The following is a 22,121-nucleotide window of genomic DNA, read 5'->3' on the forward strand; positions in this document are numbered from 1 at the left end:
TGGGGGGGTCCCTGGGTGCTGGAATAGGTCCGTGGGTGCTGGGGGGAGTGGGGAGAGTCCATGGGTACTAAGGGGGGCAGTGGCAGCTGGGGGATGTAGAGGTGCTGGGGGTCCTGCAGCAGCTAGGGGGGGCTGGGGCAACTGGGGGAGCATATGGCAGCTGGGCACCCATGGGTGCTGAGGTGTCCCCTGGGTGCTGGGGGGGCCCATTGGTGCTGGGGGGGAGGGAATGGCAGCCAGGGGCCTGTAGCAGCTGGGGGGGACCATAACAGCTGGGGACCCATTGGTGCTGGGGGTTCCATGGTGGCTGAGGGGACCCATGGGTGCTGGGGGATCCATGGGTGCTAGGGGCGGAAGGGATGACAGCCAGGGGTCCATAGCCACCAGGGGGGACCATTGTAGCTGGTGACCCATGGGTGCTGGGCACGTCCATGGCAGCTGATGGGAACCCACAGGTTCTGAGGCACCCATGGGTGCTGTGGGGGCCCGTAGGCACCCGGAGGACCCGCTGCTTCAGGCCCATTGTGCCCTCCCATGGGTGTCAGGGCTGGGCGAGGAGGCAGTCCTCGCTGCCCTCGCAGGAGGAGGCCCCAGCCCCCAGGTTTCCGCTGCCTGACAAAGAGCTGGGTGGCGCGTCACGCCGTGAGAGGAGCTGGCTCCTCTTCCTGCCCCCCAAACTGCTGCCGCTGCTTCACGCCATGCACAGGGGACAGGCCCTGGGCGCCTGGGTGCTCCTCGCCAGCGTGGCCATGGCCGGGTTGGGTGTCCAAGGTAAGTCCCCAGCGCGTCGGGTGCTGCACCCCGTGGGGACATCACCCCCACTGTGCTGTGCTGCTTTTCCGGGGTTTTGAGGCTGGGGTTTTCCATTACAGCTCCTTGGCGTGAGGTTGGCGGGTGTTGGTAGGGAGGAAGGAGCGATTTGGTGCAACAAGTATTGAAGTTCGTTTTCAGTATCACCCTCTGTGGGGTTTTGCCTCGCTTGTTTGGGCTCAGCTCCTGTCCTTGTTGGTCAAAACCTTTCACTGGCTGTTGAAACGTCTCTGCTGCAGTTATACTTCATTACCAAAGCCATCTCTTGGCAGGATGAGGCAGACTCCAACACGCAGTCTGAATGGAGTCCAGGTAGATACCTGGTTCCAGTTCGTTTTCGCTCGATTTGGATCTGTACACTACTCAGAGCTGGATTAAGTAACCACCTATTTTTGCTTTTGCACTGGGCAATCTGCTTTTTTGCAGGGGTTTCTGTTTGCAGTGTCCTTTCCGTGTCTTGGGGGACAGCCTAACACGATGCTGTCTGCAGCAGCCATCTCTGAGTGGGGCTCCTAAGTTCCGCACCACTGCGAGGGGACTCAGCTGTCAAGCTCTCTGCTCTCCTTGATTTTACAGGAAAGGACATAATTGTGAAAGAAAAAAATGAGAAGGTGTTCCTGATCTGTGGATCACTCAAAGAAGTATTATGGTACAAAGATGACCAGCAGATAGCAAACACAACGGAGCTGGACTTGGGTGCAATGTACGATGATCCCAGAGGCATCTATACCTGTGGAAAGGGAGATGTCTCCTACAGGCTCCAGGTGTACTATCGAAGTAAGTGCCAGAAGCCCTGTTTCTAGAGCTACAGGACTGCTTGGAGTTTTTAGGCAAATTTTTAAGAGAAATACTGATTTCACAGAGCTTGTGGCTGGTTCTGCCGGTTGGTGAAAGTCTTGCCAGCTCCTGTCCTAGGTTGTCCTGGCTCAGATGGGCCCAGGTGGCAGGGCAGCCACTGGGGTTGGAGCCAAGGGTCAGGGTCTGGATCGGGGTCCTGCTCTCAGTCCTTGTGTCCTTTTGTGCTTCCAGTGTGCCAGAACTGCATCGAAGTGGACGCTCCCACCATCTCGGGGATTGTGGTTGCAGATGTTATCGCCACCGTCCTCCTGATGGTTGCTGTGTACTGCATCAGTGGCCAGGACAAGGGACGCATGTCACGAGGTGAGGGGAGAGCCCTGCTAGCTGCCTGCGCTTCTCTAGGAGCTGCGTGGTGGCCTTTTAGGGTGCAAGATGCGTGTCTACCACGTCTCCCAGAAGAAATAAAAGCACAGAGCTCATAGCAGCCAGCCATTTGGGTTTGTCTGCAAATGCTCACCACACTGCCCATGATCTCCCCGATCTTTGACCGCTGTCTTTCTTTCTTTAGCTTCTGACAGGCAGAACCTGATTGCCAACGAGCAGCTCTACCAGGTGAGCATGCGTGCACTCGTGTGTACGTATTTGGGTGTGTGTGCATGGGTGGCAGGAGCTGCACAGGGCTGCAGTGGTGTGACCATAATGAGGGAGTGGCGTTTGAGGTTGGAAATTACTCTCTGCTGGGGAGCTGACAGCTCCCTCTCCCTGAGTGATGCAGAGGATGGAGCAGGCTCAGCTACCCCATGCTCTGGGGTTGTTCAACTCAAGGGAGCTTGCCAGAATCTTGGCAAAGGGAGGTTTATGCCAGCTTCCCGTGTACCCAGGGCTGGACAGGCACAGTTGTAGCTCACCTTGCCTTTTTTTTTCCCCTTAGCCCCTTGGTGAGCGGGACGATGGACAATACAGCCGGCTGGCACCTACCAAGGGCCGCAAGTGAAGTGGGAAGACAGCAGGGCCAGTGACTGACTCCTTCACACCAGGATTACTGTTACAGCAAAGCCACTGCCAGTACCAGAGAGCACCAACACGTGGCCCTGGCCCTGCCTTTGTGAACTCAGTGCTAGCAGAAGACGGTGTCACTTTTTGCCTGGAGAGCCCTCCAGATCCCTGCGAGGATGGGCTGCTTGTAACATTGTGCTCTTTCCACAACCTGTTGCATTTCTGTATTCCTCTGATTAAAGACGAGCCTTTTCCATAGCCTCTCTGCCCCATCAGTTGTGTTAAGGCCCAAAGACCCACGCAGTCACTGGGGAAGATCAGTGCTGGATGTGATCTGCCTGGATTCCTGCTGCCTGTTCTGGTAGGACACTGCTCTGCCATGGCAGGCAGGGGTCTGTGGCAGTGCCACCCCTCTGTGCCTGGACTCAAATGACATCCAGGCCCAGAATTGGGGAGCGGGGACAGCAGGAGCACAGCAACACTCAGCAGGGTCTGCATCACTCCTGCTAAGTGCCTGGCCGGAGCTGGGGGTGGCAGGAGGCAGCAAACAATAGGATGTTTGCTCTGCACATGCAGGGCCTGGCATCTAAGTGCAGTCTCCGAGCCTCAGAGGCCTGCCAGGTCCCTGGCACCCAGCTAGCCTGCAGGTAGCCTCAGTGCTTCAAGGAGTGAAGTATGAGCAAAGAAGCAAGCTGGGCTGGCTGCCCAGAAGAGCTCGTGTGGGCTAGACCCAAAAAGGAAATGGAAACTGTGAAGGGGACGAAAACTGCAGCACAGACCATGCAAAACACGTGGCAGCAGAGCTGGCCGGGTAGTGAAGGCCAGAGGCAGCGCTCAGTCCCTGCAGCTCCAATGTTCCTGGGAGGCTCCCCCACACTCCTCTGCCTGAGCATGGCCAAAACGGGAGGCAGGTTGCAGGCAGGATCAGCTAGCAGATGGAAACCTCAGAAACCCAGTCCATGTGCCAGTTGCATACAGCTGTAGGCTGTGTTTTCCTGCTTTTCTCAGAATCCAGGCTCCACGTACCTAAGGCTTTAGAGGGCACCAGGCTCAGAGCTTACTTGAGACTCAATGGTGCAATGCAAGCACCAAAAGAGCTCACATTGTTTCATACTTGATGAAAACTGGCCACAAATCTGGTCCGTCTGACACAGCAAACAACATTTTGTCTGTACACAGCTGCGGGTGCACTGCACATGTCCGTACAGGAGTCACCGAGTGATGAGGCTTAGTGAAGAAGAAAGCAACTATTTTCCGGTGGTGTCAGCTCTTTACACAACAACATTTTGCTCTTCACATCTTCACGGTATTTCCCTTTAAACTGCTCTGGTGCAGGGTGAGCCTGATACAGCTGTTACAGCCCAAATGTGCTGTGCCCTCCTTCCATCGGCAAAGCCCTCTGAGCAGGACCTCATTAAAAGAAGTGACCATCGGGCTGCCCGTTTCACAGCAGTTTCATGGCCATCAGACCTCAAAAACAAGTAGCAAAGATGGCTGTATACACCCTGACAGCAGGAGAAACCTCCAGCAGGGCAGGTCTGATCTGTGCACACCAGGCAGGGCGCAGGGGCAGCATTTACAACGGGGCTGGCTGTGGGGGGCTCTGTGCCTCACCCCAGGAGGACACAGCAATGCTCTGTAGCACAGCTAACACAGAGGATGTTGTCACTGGATGTGCACTGATCCCACTGAGATAAGGAGAGCGTGGGATGGCACTGGTTGGGGCAAACAGTAGGCAAGTATATGGCCCTAGAAGCTCCAGGGTGTAGCTTGAAGCAAAATTTGTACACCCGGAGCAATCCAGGCTTCTCACATCCCACCCGTGGCAGTGCTCCCTATGGCCAGGCTGAGTAAGCTTCCCTGGAGCAGTGCTGATTTGCAAAAGATGAGAACCTGACCCAGAATAGTGTCAGAGCTGCCGGGGGTTAGTGCTCTCTGTATCTTGCGATCTCCCTCCTTGATGTTTAATGCTTTGTATGGTAAACCCAGCTGTACTGCCTTCAAACCACATCCTGCAGGGTAAGTACAGCAGTCTCAAGCATGAACTTCACTGGGGTGTTCATCTCCCCATGCCGAAACTCAAGGGCTAAACCATCCCCAGCCCCCACTGCTGCTGCTGTTTCCTCTGCAGAGCTGTTGCTCCTCTACAGAGCAACAGAAACGTGGCTTGCTCAGCCAGCCAGGCTCAGGCCACACATCAAGATGTTCCCACACATCAAGCATCTCCGCTCTTTAAGTTAGGACCTGTCCCACTGCTGCTGCTTTGGGAACTGCAGCTCTTCACATCATGCAGGTTTGGAACTGCTAGGCTGAGTTCAAGTAGTTTTTCTTTAATAGAAGCATAAACACAGCGGAAATCTTTTCGATGCATATCTGGAGGCTCTGTCTCCCATTTTATTAATATAGTACAATTTTTAAATGTATATAAAGAAAGCTGAAACACCTTTACCAATGGCAAGGCAGCCTGCCATCTTTCTAATAGAGCCCAAGCAGAACTCAAGTGGGGAGAGAAAGGGCAGCCGACAAGGACAGATCATGAGAATCTGCAAGTGATGATAGTTCTGGAAAATGAAACTCCAGCAGCAAATGCACTTGTACAGCCTTCAGGGCACAAGCCAGACAATGAAATGTTTTTATCGTAGACTATGCTATCCTAGAGTACACTATACAATATCAGTAAAAACAGAGTCCTTGAAGTCTCTGGGATGAGGACAACACAGCAAAAGAGTTAGGTGCTCCCTTGGATTTTGTGGGTCCCAAGCATTGCCTCTGAGGCCCCAACACGTTCCTCTCAATTCCAGCAAACAAGCTGCTGCAGAACAGAGTGCTGGTCCTGGGGCTGAGCCAAAGGGTCTCACTTCTAATCTGGGAAACACAAAAATCCCTGCTGTGCTGTCTCAGTCAGACTGCAGAGGTGATACTCATTGATTGCTAAATGGGGGTCATATCTTAGCTGTAATATCTAAGAGCCCCATAATCTAACAGTAACGAAGATCTAACACTCAGCCAAGCACTTTAATTTCCTAGCTGGCTTTCAGATGACATGGGAAGGTGCCAAATTCCCGTGTGACCCATTAAGGATGTCCTGACAAAGGTCTGAAACACAAAGGACTCTGCATGCAAAGGGGTACTCAGCCCCCCCCATTCTCCACAACAGGGCAGGGGGCTGCACAGGCCTGTCTGCATGTACTGGTAGAAATGCTTCTCAATTTTTTAAAGGAAAACTCATTTTTTTCTTTTAACTGAAATATTTGCTTTCCAAGCAGTGGCCTCGCTACAAAAACGTACATTTTCTTTTTAACATACTGCCAGCCTCTGTTCCTTTTTGTTACGGTCATGGGCAGCAAAAGCTAAGAGCCTGAGAGCAGGGTAAGGTCAGAGGCCAGTTGCCCTGAGAAGGCCCCACTCCTCAGCCTCCAGCTACCCAGGAGGCACAAGGAGCGAGTGGAGGCACTCAGGGCAGGAATGAAATTGGAGGGGAAATTCAGCATGTAACTGGAGCAGAGAGAGAGCAGTACAAGGAGAAAGGAGGCCAGGAACAATGAGTGAGGCTCCAGTCCTTTAATGAGAAGGAAAACTTCTCTTGCCAATAGTCGCATTTGTTTTTTATCCCTAATGTCAGACTGCAGGAACATCGTGGGGTGGGACAGCATAGGGCAGCAGGATGCCTGTCCTGTCCAGCCACCTGGCTTACCCCAAAATGCCTGGGCCTCAGCAGGCCTGCAGAGAACCGGTAGCAAGCTGGGCAGAAGCACTCGACTCCTCTGCACTGTTTTCCACCCAGCCTGTCTTCTGCGGGAATTTCAGAAGCCCCTGGATTCCAGGCCTGCATACACCTCCCGCTGGCCTTTCCGGATGGGCTGTGGGAACAGCAGGGGTGTTAGTTCAGGAATCTTTATTCACATACCCTCAAACACTCCAAGGTCTTGGTCGACACAATACTTAGAAAAGAAAAAAACACAACAGAGAGACCAGGGACAGTGCTGCTTTGGCACTGTGCAGCCTGCAGGAAGCTGCAGTTCTGCTCCTGACTCCCCGTGCCATCACCAAGAGAAGGGTCAAAGCACAAATGCTACAGATTCCCAGCTCTGGCAACCCTTCCCCAGCCCACAAAGAGAGGAGGAAAAAAAGCATGTTCTCCATACCTCATAGTCTGGGTTTGGAACAGGGGGAGGACGCTGCGTCTTCTGACCTGCAACAGAGGCAAAGAGGGGTCTTCCTTGGTGATGGTTCCTTTAACATAGCACGGTGGACTTTCACAGAGATGATCCCACATAAATGCATACCATGGGTAATGCTGTATGGCTTTATTATGAGCATAAAGCATTTAAAGACCCCTTGCTGCAGTCCGGAGGCCTTCTGATCACTTAGGAGGAAATTCATCTTTCTTCTTCAAGAAGAACTACTTGAAAACACGAGAGCCCCGTGACCACAGGCCCAGGCTACAGCTCCACAAATGGGTACCAGACATATACCCCCCTGGCTTGGCAAGCTGCATAGGCGTGAGCACATCACATTTCTGTCAAACCCGACACACAACGGGCACAATGAGCATACAGCAGGGAATTCAGACCCACTGAAAGATTTATATCAGCTTTGTGGATGCTAGGGAAAAAAATGGCAACGTCTGATCTGCACAAAGGCAGCGTGGTGAAGTCACTACCCTGCATCTTTTTATCCCAGCATTTATAATCTATGAGCAGCTGAGTGGGCCAGGACCAGGCTGGGTTTGCTGGCCACACTCACAAGCTAAGCATCTGCCGTACGGTGTTTGCTTCATCACGAACTCAGTGCTGCTTCACAGCAGCCTGGGAAATGGTTTCCTATGGGCAGGAAGCCTTTGACACAACACAGCAGCCACATCTGGCCCCTACAGAAGGCTGCCCAGAGCAACAGATGTGGCTATCAGGAGCGGAGTTTGGCAAGGCCTTGGGGGCTTGTGGGGAGCAGAGGATTCTCTCACTCAGCAGGCAAAGTGCTTCATTTAGCACTTAGCGGACGTCACAGAGAGCAGAAATATCCAAAATAGCTCTTACCTCGTGGCCGACTGCCAGCACCAGCGCTCGGTCTCCCCTTCCTGTCTTTGCTGAAGTAGTAGACCAAAATCAGCAACCCAAAGGTGATGAGCAGATCCGCAATGATGATCCCTGTCACAGTCAAGGTATCCAGCTCCCTGCAGTTGGTGCACACTGCCAGGAGGAAAGACAAAGGTGCTCAGAAGCCAGGTACCCCGTCTTGTCAGCAGAGGACTAAGGGAAAGGCTACAAATCTAAGATGTCAGTGAAGTGCTTTCTGCTCGCTATGTCCAGGCCTTACTTATCTGTTAATGCTAGTGGAAAAGATAATGGTTTTGAGTGAGGAGTAAAGAGCAAACAGAAAGGAAGGAGGAAGGCCCAGACCATTATATCCCCTCTCCACTTCAATCTGCACACGGTCTCAGGGACCACTGTGTGCAATACCTTCACTACGCTCTGCTGTTTGGCATAGCCTGAGCAAGGCATCTCCTTGCAGAACCTCTGCAGAATAGCATTCACTCAGCCCCACAGCACTGCGAATCAGGCCTCATCTCTTTTATCATCTGTCAGTGAAAGATGTAGGCTTTACCTCTAGTCCATGTAGATTCTCATAGACCAAGTGCCTTTTCACTCACCTCTGGCCTTCAGGTACATGCGGAAACTCCTACCACCCGCTGTACAAGTCAAATTGAGAGGAGAACTGTCATGATTCTTTTCAGTAAAGGTATCACCTGTAGTGTCTAGAGTTACTGGACTCCATTGTACTGCCTCAGACAAGGGACATTTGACTTCCACCGTGGTTCCAGAAATATCCACCTGGAATTCTTCATGGGAAGATGGGCCAACAAGAAGGGAAATCATCATTACAAAGAGCTTCTGGCAAGCTTCCCTGCCCACCCTTGATTCCACCAAAACAGTTTTCTCTGCTCATTCCTTGATTTTACTGAACCATGTAAATTCCCTATGTATGCATTTTCTGCATGCACATTTACTTTTAGTTTTCACACTCATCTCTTTGCAGTACCAGGCAGCATCAAAACACCATCACAGAATGTTCAGCTTTATGTTGGAGTCTGTCCACACACCACTGATAGTTTTGTTTATCCATGTGTTTGCTGGTCCCAGCAAATATCCAACCCTGCTTGAGAACCACTAACAGCAACTAGGGGCAACTCATTATAGCTGATTTCTCTGAACAGTGATGGCAGTAGCAACTAAGGCACAGGAAATGTTTCCCTCCCAGCGTACTGCTTGAATTCAAATATCTCTAGTCCTTGCCCATGAAGCATCTACAGCTTTTATATCATATCATATAATGAAGAATGACGGTAAAATACACTTACCCGTCAGTTCTTCATCAAAAACTTCAAGGAAACAAAAAGTAAGTGTTGGCAAATCAGCCCACTGTTATCCCATTGCTTGCCGCTCTCTGAAAATGCCCAACCCTACTTCAAGATCACTAACAATGATTAGGGACAATTCACGACAGCCAATGGATGGGGATTTTTCTCCTATCCTACAATATTTGTAGAATTCAAACACTTCCATTTGACTAAGAGTTCTCACTTGTGAGGCACAGTTGGTCCTTTTAGTGTAATAAATCATTAAGAAAGCTGCTCAAATACACTTACCCTCCTGAGCCGCGGTGCCACCTACAAAAGAAAGAAAAACGTGTGTTAAGCAAATTAGCTGCTGATATCATATACCTTTCCTACTTCAAGGATATTGTTTCTGAATTCAGCTGCTTGAAAGACATGTTAATTTTTTTTATATTTGTGCTAAATAGAACATTACGTTAACTGAGACAGGATGTTGTTTTAAAATGAAGTATTTTTCTTCGGAAGCCATTTTTAACATAGAGTAATGCACAACAGAAATCTGAATGATTTTTGAGCCTGTTTAGAAAAAGATTTATTGCACGGAGTACACCCTACAATTTTGCTTTATTACCATGGGCCAAGGAGTGCTGGAAAATCATGCCTGTTTTCTGCAGTGAGTGTAGCCGTGCTCTACAAGAATATGCCACTGGTAGAATGGACCCTGATGCTCAATTTAAGTCTGTAAAGTGGTTTTCCTACATGATTTTCCTCTCTTTGTAGGAAACAAGTATCCCCATTGAAGTCTGGAGCTAAAGCATTATAAAAAAGTTTTTAGGAGGTCTGAATCAGACTTGTGATCTGCTTTAGACATGGTTGTAGATAGAAAGGATCCTAAATAGGTAAAGGAATGAGGTGTATTTAAGAGTTTAGTGCTGTTGTCTCAATCCAGGTAATGCCTGATCTACAATAGGAGCTACTTTTAACAAAATTGTAGATTTGAAATTACACAGGCACAGGACTTTGCTGGAGAGAAGGCTACCAGGTGATTTTTTTCTTTGTATAAAATGAATTTAAATGTGAAAAAGAACGGGACATTGCCAAACCAAATGTTCTCAATTTTCTCACAGAATAGCAGTTGGTATTTGCAGCACATTGGCACAGTAGTGGTAGTCTTACAGCAGTTTTCTTTTAGTTACCTTTCAAAATTATCTTTCATAGTTACCAGCTTATTTATAGTTTTACAGATACTCCTCATTTTATCTTAAACAGCTTTTTAAATGCTGGTCAGTTGAAACTGGTAATGTAGAAAATGCTGCCCCTACCATGGTATCACAGTGAATCTGAACTCAGAATGGAAGTTATTCACCCTTGATCACAGAATGTTTTAAGAAAAGTGCATGACTAAAGAGTAGAAATAAAATAAGAATCAAATTCAGACCCTCATAGTTCACGCTGCTCTGGAAAGTAATGCCTGAAGTTCCAGCTCTTAACTTCACCCACGCTGCTGCATATATTCTGGAGACCAGGTGTTTTAGCGAATGAGCCAGCAAGCAAAAATTCCATAGGGACCTTAGGTTCTTCCTCTAGCCTGAGAAGGTTGAATTCCCATTTTTCTGTCCTCTGAGGGGAACACTCAGTCTGGAGAGCAGCAGCTGGACTTGCCAGTTTCAGAAGATGTGGATGCATGTACTTTGCAAAACCAGCCGCACACTCCCATGCTTTCTCTGCTGCACCCCTGGCAGCCACCCTTCGGATCCCAGTGGACTTCTGGCCAGCTCTACTCACCCACACACAGCAGGAGTCCCAGGAAGGGCAAGGACAGCTCAAACCTCATCCTTGTGTTCCTCCTTTTCTTGCTCTTCTCTACCATTGCCGATCAGATTGGCATCACTAAGGCTGGCTGTGAAGGAACAAAGAACACGTTGGCATTTCAAGTTCTCGCTTACAAGAAAGACGCCCAAGATTTTTTCCTAGAATTGTGTACGGCAATGAATGGAGCAGTGCCGAGGAGACTCACTGTTTCCAGCGAAACCAGCAAGCAGCCAAGAAAGACAGAACTCAAACGATAAAATGAACCCACTTCAGGAAGCGTGGAGGCTCAAAATGTCTTCCTATAACGTCACTGGCAGCAAGGGGTGGCTGCTCTGCACCAGCGCAGTTGGAGACCTGTTGTAACTGCTTTAGGAGCAGCCGGAGAGATAAACAAGCCCGTATTCATAACAACTTTTCAACATGAGTTTTTTCAAAGTTCAAACTACCGCAAGAAACTTCACATACTGAGGGAATCGGCAAAGGAACCAGAGACACTACAAGAAGCTCAACACCCAGAAACACCGCATGGCCAGCAGTGCTCAGACACATCTGACCTGTCCCCTCGGAGGGTTTAAGAGAATCAGAGTTTGGGTTGGAAGGGGCCTTAAAGATAACCTAGTTCCAGCCCCTGCCATGGCCATGGGCAGGGATGCCTCCAACGAGACCAGGTTGCTCAAAGCCCCATCCAGCCTGGCCTTGAACAGTTCAGGGATGGGGCAGCCACAATTTCTCTGGGTGACCTGTTCCAGTGCCCCACCACTCTTATAAAGAATTTCTTCCTACTATCGAATTTAACCTATTTATCCTCTTTCAGTTTAAAGTCATCACTCCTTGCCCTGTCACCACACTCCCTGACGAAGCGCTTGGCACCGGCTCCTTTCAGTTTTTCCATGGACTACCTTCGAGCCTGATAACCCGAGTTCAAGTGGCCTGATTCCACTAGAGGGGGCTCCTGCCCCTGCCAAGGTGCTGTCAGTGTGCCTGCCTCTGCAGCGTGCAGCAGGGAGCTTTCTCCTCGCAAACTTCTGCTTCAGGCAGCGAAGACCTCCAGGGGCTGGGGCAGGGACCTTTCCAGGCTTTGCAGGGACGGTGGCATGCCGAACACCTTGTCTTTCTGTCTTCCTGTGCTTGAAGCCTACAGAGGTAGCAGAGCTGCTATTAACGGTCGTGAGGGTACTGGGGATTTTTAGCGTCCCTGCCCGAAGGAGACACTCAAGGCAAGCCAAAGCTTTCCCCTTCCACGAGGGTGCACTACGCTTTGGCACCTGCCCTGCACATCTCAAGGGACCCCAGATGTATGGATGGATGGAGCTGGCTTTTTGCTCCTTCCCCAAAACTTGCTATTTAATGACGTGGCTAATCACAATGCTGTGGGACTTTAATTTATTGAGGAGCTCCCCTTAGCTGTCAGACTTTTTTACTTATCTGTTTCAAAACGAAAAATGATTATATTACTGCTAGTGATGCCTGGGACTCAGCGCTCTTGTAACAGCTGGATTCAGCACGTTTTGAAACAAGATGATGAAGGTTAGTTAAAGATTGCAAGACTGGAAGAGACCCTCCTCCCCAGTTTGTGCATTAAACAAATGTGGTCCTGACTGAGAGCCGGGGTTGTTGCTCAGTGGCCAAAGGGCAGCGGCAGCGAGAAACATGCTTGTCCTGCTGGACTCTGCATGGGCTGCCTGAGGATAAGAAATTGCTGCTATGCAGACAGATGATTTTAAGAGGTGCCAGCCCAGTCTGCGGGAAAGATGTGGAGCTGATGTGAGGACTGCTGGAATGAAGCACAACAAAAGGCCAAAGTGCTAACCTGGAAACTCCTACAGCCTGACTGCCCTGCCGGATGAGTCGATTACCTGTAACACAGATGCACTGATCCATGCGGAGCTGGGGGTGCCTGAGGGTTTTCTGCAGTGATCAGCATGTAATTGGTGGCATCTTGTGCTGAAGAAAGCCATGAACACGAAACCAGCCCAGTGGGACTGAGCCAAAATCAAATGACAGGCTGAGGACGGGAGCTGTGGAGCCGTGCTGTTTAACGCTGCTCTAACCACACAATTGTGACCATGTGTGAGGGAAAGTCCCAGAACCAGGGCTGTATACTTAGCTCCACTTGCCTCCCACAATCTAAAGAGAAAATCCTGTTTTATTGTCTAGAAAGCATTAGCCAATGCTGAAAATTGTTGTGCCCTTCCCTTCTGAGCATGAACTGCAAGTAAAATGTCCTGGTAGCAGGGTGTAGTTGAAGTTAGAGCAAGAAGTTTGTCAGACAGATGCCACTGCATGGCTTTACCTTGAGGCTTGGCTGTTTCAGGTGTGAAAGTCACTCCTTGGACTAGACTTCATTATTTCAGTCTCTGCTGACTGCTTATCTCTGACACATTTGGGAGGAATGGAGCCTGGGGACCACACAGCTCTAGGAATCACTTGTTGTAGCTTTAAACGTTTTTTAACACCTCAGTAAAACAGAGTAAAAGCCAACTGCTTGAGCTGACAGGTAGAGGAGATTGGTGAGTGATGGTCTCCACACAGCCAGCCTGCCAGAAGCAGCCTGCTGCAGCTCTGCGCTCTCCATGGGACAGCCTCAGCATCCTCAGAAGATGCTGCTGCACTAGGTATGTTTTCTTTCCCCATGGGACCGCTATAAAAAGTCATTTTCAGACTAGAAGAATTGACAGCATCATTTCCCCAAAGAACAAATTCTAGGAGCCATCATCAGGATCACGTTTCCCTGTTTCTACATATGCAGTGAATAATTTCTCTCCTCTGAGGAGAGACAATCAAGACCCAAACATTTGGTCTGACACCGCTGCAATTCCAACAGATCAGCTTCTTTCAAATCAGGAAAGTCTTGCTTGGAAAGACTGGACCAGCCTCTCACACCTGAGTAAGAATCCAGTGGTTAAAAAACAGAGCCTGTGCAACCATGCTTCAAGTTCAGACCTGAGCTGATGTTGCCGAGCAGCAATTACATCTCCTAGGACTGTTAGAGATCTGCAAGCTATTCAAGAAATTCTGCAGAACAACCAAGCATAGCAAGGGCTAATCCCCTCCAGCACATACTACCTGAATGCATTGAAAGTAATGCCCATGCTCTTTGTCCCTGGAGCACCCACAGTGAGCTCCACATGTCTGAGATATGTCAGTCTACCCACAACATGCTAAAATAATGAGTTGTATGACAGACAATAATTAGTGCTCAAGATAAAGATCTCCTGGGCAGAATAAGATGACAGAACTCAGGAAACATACACAGAGTTTATGTTTATGCATAAACCATAAGCATAAATTTGATATTTTAAGCCACAGGAAGACTCCCTTTCTCTCCTAACGATTCTCTTCTTGCCAATTGTCCTCTTCAGAACTGTGTTTTGCACACCTCTTTTCATTTCTATAACTTCATTTCCTCCCACGATTTTTTGTCATCATAAAACTCCTCTTTCAGCAATACAGGAACCTTGGAATGTTCCCTTTTGTGCTTCCCAGAGCAAACAGAAAACGATCAGCTCAGTTGTGCACAAAACCCTCTAACCTTGTCATTCCAGGTTAACTTTTAACCCTCAGTGTGAAGGATGCTTTTTTTCCACAACAACTCAGCTCCAGCAAACTGACTGCTGAGCACTCTCACAGACACCTGAAAGAAAGTCTGAAAAGAGATCGCTCTGTCTGCAAAAGAGATACCCTCTGTCTGCAAAACAAACAAACAAACAACAAAACAAAAACACAACCCGGCCTAATAAATGTTTACAGTGGCAGTGAAAGAAATGGAAATGATGTTTTGGAATGATAACTGAATGGAAATCTGGGGAGGTGCAGTGATGAAGAGGTAACACAGGGCCAAATTATTCCAATGAAAATAGACACGTGGTACCTCAGAGCTATTAGCAGAGACAAGATTTCCTGTTCTGTTCTGTGGGCAGCTTGTGAGGCTGATGTCCTCGGTGTTTTTCAGTATTGGCAAAGTTTTAGCTTGGTATTTACAAGTTAAAAATGGATTCAGCACTCTCCTCAGAAACTGCTGCAAGGATGTGACGAGCAAACGGGAGGAGAGATGTTTGCATGGCTGCTCATTAGCAGGGATTCTCAGAGTCCTGCTGCTGTCTTCTTTCCATCAAAACCTTGTTCTGACCAGCACTGACATCTTGGTGTGTCCCAGGCAATCCAGAACCTCCCAGTTGCAGACTACATTGCTGCACGAGAAGACTGCCCTCACTCTGAGCTGAAGGGAGCCCTTCAAAACACAAATGTTAGTGGCATCCTCCCCCTTCCTGCCTTGGCATCCCTGCAGAGGCCATTAGCACCAGGCACAACTAAAGCTCCTAACCCGGGGTGGCTGCTTGGAACTAGACCAAGGGTCATACACGAACACAGCCGCAGCCAGTAGCAAGTGAAACGCTGTTATATGATTTATGGTCTGCTAACACAAACATTCTGCTATTGCTGACACACATGTACATCTCACTTTCACGCTCTCACAACATCCATGTGCCACTAGGAAAACATTTTGTGTCCCAGTGAGTTTCTCTGGTGCTTTGTGCTGCTTGTTAAGCTCAGTGGGGCTTCTCCAGCTGTGCCTGGGCTGTCACTGGGCTTGACTCATATCCTATGTCCTCGTCTTTTGACTTTTCCAATAATTTCACAAACACTAATTAATGCAGTTTCTCCATTCTTCTGCAGGATGAAGATCACCTCAATTTAACTATAGGTATCTGTGTTGCACCTTCCACCCCCTGAATGCATTCCCAAATTACTGCTACGGGTAGTCTGTTTTGGCTCTTTTTTTTTATATATATATGTACACTATTTGCAGGTTTTTATCAAACAAGTGGCCCTTGTTCCTTCAGGCTACCTGTAAATAACCTAAGGCAAATTTATGAGCAAAATTACCTCCCCCAAGAGGGGAGTGGTTTCAAGTGGAAGCTGGGAGGAGGGATGATTGCAACACAAAAGAGCAAAGGAATATGGGAGGCAGAAGAAATTAATCTTACCTTGAAAATCTCCCTGTTTTACGCACAAGTGATCTGTACCTGCCGGCCGCACCTTGCCTTTCATTGCATGGGCTGGGAGCAGTCCGTGACTCAACCAGGAAAAGGCACGCACGTTGCCTTGCAGCACAAACCGAGGGAAAGGAATTTGCTCGACTGTCCCGAGAAGGCTTTGAGAAATTTGCCTTTCATCCAGCTCTTGAGTGCCTGAAACAAACTTCTCTTCCCTGCGCTGCTCAGCCTCCAGAGTACGGAGTTGTCTTCCCGATGTTTGGCCTCACCTGGCTGGGAGCTGTGCTCTTCCTTGGGGTACAGCTCCGAGGTAAGGAAACCTGATATTGCCTGGCCTCCGTTGCCATCTTGACTTTCCTCTTCTCATCCCTTAATTATCAACCTCATTAAGGCAGTGACTTTGTAGGAGGCTGAGATATTTGCTGTGGACAATTGCTGCGATTCTTTTGGTGCTGGGTTTACTTGCAAGTGATTGAATTTCTCTGAAACAGGTTTAGGTGTGTTTGAGAGGAGGAAGAACACCGCTCTAATTCTGAGCTAAGGTTTCACATCTTTCCCTTTCCTGCCTCACTCTTTTCATCCCAGCAGGAATCTGGACTTTACTCTCGGATGTTTGTTTTCTTTTTTTTATTATTATTATTTATTTTCTTTCTGCCTTTGTTACTAGACAATCAGAGATTGTTAAACAGTTTAGATCCTTTACACGACAATAAATCAGAATGACGGCAAAAAAGTCCCTTGATTTTTCAGTGGTTTATATCAGTATAACTAGAATCAAAATTTGGTCTGGGAACACCATGTACTCCTTACCTAAAGGCATCAGCACACATACTCTTAGTAATTTGTCTTGAATAAAAATATATTTTACACTTATTTTCCTACACTTGTTCTTTTAAAGAAATTTAAAATGAAATCGGGACAACTTGACATTGAATCTTTGGAAAAGAAACATGATCTCAGCCAATGAAGTTTTCAAGTGTGTGCACCCTCAGTGGTTTGGCATTTCAAATATTTTCTCCTTTGAGAAAAGGGATTATTTGTCAAGAAATTCTTTGGCTATGAGTTGTTTTCAGATAGAGGAAATGTATTAATTTGCCACGAATCCATATTTTACAACCCCAGATAAGCTATTTTATCCCTGAGTCACACTGGGGTAAGTTAATTCATCTTCCTAAAGTAAGAGGAAATTATTATTTTTTTTTCCTCTGTTAGCAGGTTTTTTTTTCCTTCTATAAATGGGTAAAGGGAAAGTAAGGGGAGTATATTATCAGGAACAGGGAAGACTGTCCCCTTCCAGAGCAGGAGTAGCAAGATCTTTCAATTGGCACTGCTGTTTGGTGGAAATTATCCCACTAACCCAGAGGTACAACATTTGGCCAGTTCAGAGGCCTTTTTGTTTTCGTATTTTTCATTTTCCTTTCAGTGTCTTTATGTTCCCTCTTGCTCATCTCTTTCTGGGTAGGCTACCTTGATGTTAATTTACTTTTAAAGCAGCAGCTGTGGTGGTTTGCTTAAGAGAGGATGTTTCTTTGACAAACAAACACAGATTCGCCTCCATGATCTCCTGTGGAATTCCTCAACCTGCTTTCCCTATAATTGTCCAGTGGTGTTATTAACCTTCTCAACAGACACTTACATAAATAAGGGCAGTTTTCACCATGGTATTTGTGCCACACAAACTGATAATACAAAGCCTGTAAAAGAAAGTTCTGGGATGGGAGATGGCAACCATTCGTAGGTGCTTAGCAATGCTTCTTGGACGAAAAGAGATGGTTTTCTGGAGAAATCTGGGTGGGGAACTGATTGCAATAGAGTGTAAATCACCTGCCATCATGTGATGAGGACTAACACGTGAAGTTATACTGCATCTTTAGTGCTAATCAGGAGCATATTGCAGGAGGGCTGCCATTTACAAGTGTACCTCCTAGATGTTGTTTGCTCATGCCTGAAGGAGACATTTCCCCCAGAAAACAAACCAAGGTGTATTGTTCCTATAGGAGAGTCCCTCTCAGTGGTCTCTTCTCAGCTAGGGATCAGATCTGTCAGTATTTAACTGTGCAGCCACAAAACTACAAAGGAAGCATTGTAGCAGCAATACAGATGAAAGCAAACTCCAGTGAAACGAGCACTGTGCAACCTGCATATCAGCTGGCGAAAACCTTGAAGCACATGGGATCTTTTGGATTCTGCATAAGCAGGACTACCTCCCTCAGTAATTAAATCTATGGGATTTGAATGTTAGGTTAAACATTACTAAGGATAAAGCAGACTCCTGTGTAGATCAAACAAAGATAAGTGATGATTTTACTCTAAACAGTAGTTTTGTTTACCTCTAACCCTTTGCTGTTTTCTCTGCAGCACTGTGGCCCGTCACAGCCCTCGAAGTTTACACTTCCAGGGAGGTGGATGCTGTGAATGGCACTAACCTACGTTTAAAATGCACCTTCTCCAGCAGCAGCCCTATTAGCCCGCAGCTGTCAGTGACGTGGAACTTCCAGCCTGAGGACCTGAGCTCGCATGAGCCAGTGAGTGAGACCTTTATGCTTCATTTCATTGATGCTCACTTGCTCAAATGAACACTCCTAGGGCCCAGCACTGGCTGGGAAACAATCCCAGGTGTTGGTGTGGGCAAGCACAGCCAAAACACAGGAGTAAGTACATCTTGGCCCTTTTCTCTGCAGTTCATAAGGATTACTCTAAGCAAGAAGTTTTGTTTACAGAACCTGGTTCAAGAAACAATTTTTATATTTAGTTTTGGGAAATCGGGGTTAAAAGATTTGGGGCCTGATGAAACTGCTTATAGGTGAATCCGGTCTTAGTTAACATCCTGCACCTTACAACTTACGATTTTCTTTGGCCAACATGTCAGGGTAAGCAGATCAACAAGTACTGCAGTATAACTGAAAGACCGCAGAACACAGGCTAACAAAGCCTTAGGCCTGAGCAGGACTGAGATCTCATGGCTGCTGGAGCAAGGGTATGATCTTTTGAAATTGCCTCAGAGTTCATCTGAGAGAAATTGAGCCAACACAACTCTCCTCATCTTAGGTCATGTGTCTTAGCTGGTGCCACTCCACTTTCACATGCTGCTTACATCAGAAACACTGTAAAAAACTACAGGAATGACAGTTTCTTTCTTTTTGTAGGTATTTTATTACCTCAAGGAGCCCTACAAGCTGTCTGCTGGACGGTTCAAAGGGCGAGCCACTTGGGATGGCAATATTGAGCGTTATGATGTTTCCATTGTTATCTGGAATTTACAGCCCACTGACAATGGGACATTCACCTGCCAGGTGAAGAACCCACCAGACGTTGATGGCACAATTGGTGAAGTGCGACTCAGAGTTGTGCAGAAAGGTGAGAGGCCAAGAACCCCACCAGAGGTTATGAGTTTAGCCAGTGCAAAACATTGGCAGGTCTTCCTGCACACTTGGAAAAATGCATGGAAGCAAAAGGATTATAAGGAGAAAGCATGAGGAAAGTTCATGGATATAACAGAAAAAAGAGCTTAAGAAAAGGTTATGTTCATGGATAGAGGTACCCAGCCTAATACCAGGAGCACTCAGTGTGTCCCTCTTGTTCATTTACCTGTTTCTCTCCATGCAGTGCATTTCTCAGAAATCCACTTCCTTGCCATCGCCATTGGGTCTGCATGTGCTCTGATGATCATTGTGGTGACAATTGTGATTATATGTCGACACCATCGGAAGAAACAGCAAGACAAGACGACTGAGGTGTCAGATACTGAACTGTAAGGACAAAGGGGAAAGAGAGAGAGAAAGGCTTCTGTGAAAGCTTGTTAAATATATCTTCATGGCCACTCTGATTCATTGGCTTGGACCCTGCACTAAGCATCTACAATGCAAACTGCTAACACAATTAGCAATAATTGGCTGCTTACTTGCAGTCAGAACAGAGCCCCAGGATGAATGAAGTTTGCAGTCCTTGTTTTGCTCTTGCCTTTCGAGGTGGCTCCTCATGTGAGGAAGAGCCTGCATAACTTCTTGTTGTATATTATGTATGTTATATATAACTCAGAACCTGACAGCTGCTCAGGATATCTGATGCTGATCTTTTTTTTTTTTTTTTTTTTTTTTTTTAATAGTAAAGAAAAGGAGAAGCTGAAGATCAGAGAAGAAAAGGAAGCTACTCCATTAGAAGACTAGAGGTCTTTGATAGTATATACAATGCAGGTATCTATTCAAACATTGTTTAGTTAATGCTTTCTTGTTACTTACACATTTCACTTCTGTTCACAGTCAGCAGGCCATGGTAGCCATGAACATGAACAACTGAGACCATAGTCACATTTTGCTTTTGAGGAGCCTTCAGAGAGAGACTGATAACTGAACAAGCAGTGGCAACATAACTGCCTCTTAACCATGGGAGTGATTTCTCCACCTTATTGTCGAGGTGCAATGATGTTTCCTATCATTGTAGGAAAGCCGTTATTGCTGCTTTCCATAGCTTGTCTGCTATGTGGATGGAGAAATGAATTAATTTCCTTTCACTAGTTTTCAATCTATGTTGGGATTCATTTAATCTTTATTTTAAATTGCTACAGGAAGACTGAAACTCTTTCCAGATTTGCTGGCTTCGCTGAAACATCTCAGCCTAATTTTTAACCACTCAATTTCTGAGGTCAGCAGATGCCTCTACTATGTTTATTTTCAACAATAATCCTGAGTAATCAATCTGTTTTGTTTTTCTTATAATCTTTCTTCTTAGGTACTTCTGAAGCAGATGGTGAGAGCTTGTAATTTTGGATGTCAGAACAAAGCTGAATTACAGACGCCTGATGCTGCAAGTGTGGTATCCCTGCTCGACCTGAAATTCTTGCAAGAAAAGAGGGTGACATTAACATAAGTTGTAAAGTGTTATTTCCTCCATTGAAGCGAAACAGGAGGAACTTGCCCCATGAACAAGGAAGTTTACTTAATCTTCACAGCTGTTGAACGTGAACAATTAGGCTCTGAAGATGAAAAAATCACAAAAGTAAACAAAGTCAACATAATGCTACAACAGCAGACTGAGTATTTGCTGTGTCTGAGCAGACACACTCTTGCACCTTAAAATTTAAAAGGTACATTTGTGGTGCCCAATTTTTCTACCCTCAAAAACCTGTTTGATGTCACTAAGAGGATGACTAGCTAAGTGAGGGATCAGAGGGGCCGCTAGCTGCTACAACCTTTATTGTCTTTTTGCAGAAAGAACACTTTAAGCTGAAAGTGTTTCTGAATGTATGCTGTTTCTTATTAGGGGTCACATTTCCCTGTGGGTGTGTTTTTATATTGGTCTTTCTCAACTTCAGTACACTTTGTAAATGTGACAGCAGCAAAGACTGCCTTCCACTGCGCAAAGCATGGCCATGTGCTTTGGCAGCTCCCCTTCTCTCATTCCCCTTCTCCTGGTGCACCCCAGACTGCTCTCCTTTCCTTCTGCTTCTCCGGTCCTGCTTCTCCCCATTATTCCTGGTGGACAACAAGCTGTGAGGTGCGATGCCTCTTGCCCTGACCTAGCAGACCTGCGCATCCCGCTGCGGTGCCCTGGATGTGGGCTGGCAGTAGCAGCCCTGGAGGCTGCCCTGAGCAAGTGATAATGGGGTGCTGCCACACTCAAGTTCACTTCAAAAACAACAGTGGCTGCCAGTGTTGTAGCAGGCTTCCAAAAACACTACCACCAGTATTTCTCTGGATGCTGTTTACTGCCCCAGGCTGTCATCAGCACACCTTACTCCTGTGTTCAATCTTATTTAACACATACCCTGTATTTCCATTGACTTTATCTATCCAAGGCAAATAAAGTGCAAAATCATTAAAACCATTGAGCTATTACTGTATTTAACCAGCGCTAAAACAAAACATCAGCCTCTTTGTTTAAAAAGTAACTTTATGACTTTGTAACTCTAACTTTATGACTTTGTACCTCTAACTTTATGACTTTGTAACTCTACCTGTAATGTGCTGGCCACATTATCTGTTTGTACGATATTGTCTTCTATTATGTTCGTCATAAATAAACATGGTTTGTGGATAAAAGAGAGTGTAACTAAATGGTGTGACACTGAAGGAAGTCACTGTCCTACTGCAAACTCGGCACACCAAAACAAAACAAAACAAAAACTCGTGAAACTCGTGGTTTTTTTTTTGTTTGTTTTTGTTTTGTTTGTTTGTTTTTTGTTTGTTTGTTTGTTTGTTTGTTTTCCCCGGGTTGTAAAGTACCAAAAAAGTAACAAACCACCCCAAAACAGAAACGGGCACCGCGGTATTCTCGGCGAGCCCTGCCGGGCCCCGTCCCCGGCTGCGAGGCGAGGCCCCGTGGCCATGGCGACGCGGCGCGGCCATCTTGGGGCGGCCCCCACCCTCACCTGGGCA

The 22,121-nt window shown here is 47.1% G+C and overlaps 3 protein-coding genes across 3 annotated transcripts; 2 read left to right on the plus strand and 1 right to left on the minus strand.

Moving 5' to 3' along the window:
* Nucleotides 1–317: 317 nt before the first annotated feature.
* On the plus strand, nucleotides 318–2,856 carry LOC309886711 (T-cell surface glycoprotein CD3 delta chain-like). Its single transcript, XM_082777840.1, has 5 exons — nucleotides 318–771; nucleotides 1,387–1,587; nucleotides 1,840–1,971; nucleotides 2,177–2,220; nucleotides 2,540–2,856. The coding sequence occupies exons 1-5, from the start codon at nucleotides 432–434 to the stop codon at nucleotides 2,600–2,602; spliced, it is 780 nt and encodes a 259-aa protein (XP_082633966.1). The 5' UTR covers nucleotides 318–431; the 3' UTR covers nucleotides 2,603–2,856.
* A 2,113-nt stretch (nucleotides 2,857–4,969) lies between these two features.
* Nucleotides 4,970–11,028, minus strand: CD3E (CD3 epsilon subunit of T-cell receptor complex). Its single transcript, XM_082778086.1, has 7 exons — nucleotides 10,956–11,028; nucleotides 10,724–10,838; nucleotides 9,251–9,271; nucleotides 8,255–8,443; nucleotides 7,641–7,793; nucleotides 6,750–6,796; nucleotides 4,970–6,464 (listed from the first exon to the last, which is right to left on the minus strand). The coding sequence occupies exons 2-7, from the start codon at nucleotides 10,806–10,808 to the stop codon at nucleotides 6,408–6,410; spliced, it is 552 nt and encodes a 183-aa protein (XP_082634212.1). The 5' UTR covers nucleotides 10,809–10,838; nucleotides 10,956–11,028; the 3' UTR covers nucleotides 4,970–6,407.
* Nucleotides 11,029–15,739: 4,711 nt separating this feature from the next.
* MPZL2 (myelin protein zero like 2) lies at nucleotides 15,740–21,649 on the plus strand. Its single transcript, XM_082778085.1, has 6 exons — nucleotides 15,740–16,057; nucleotides 18,106–18,272; nucleotides 18,894–19,104; nucleotides 19,354–19,498; nucleotides 19,853–19,940; nucleotides 20,476–21,649. Exons 1-5 carry the CDS (start codon nucleotides 16,003–16,005, stop codon nucleotides 19,911–19,913), a joined length of 639 nt encoding a protein of 212 aa, XP_082634211.1. The 5' UTR covers nucleotides 15,740–16,002; the 3' UTR covers nucleotides 19,914–19,940; nucleotides 20,476–21,649.
* Nucleotides 21,650–22,121: the final 472 nt, after the last annotated feature.

The sequence above is a fragment of the Aythya marila genome (assembly GCF_965140915.1).
Source record: "Aythya marila genome assembly, chromosome: 23".
In the NCBI taxonomy this organism is placed as follows: Eukaryota; Metazoa; Chordata; class Aves; order Anseriformes; family Anatidae; genus Aythya; species Aythya marila.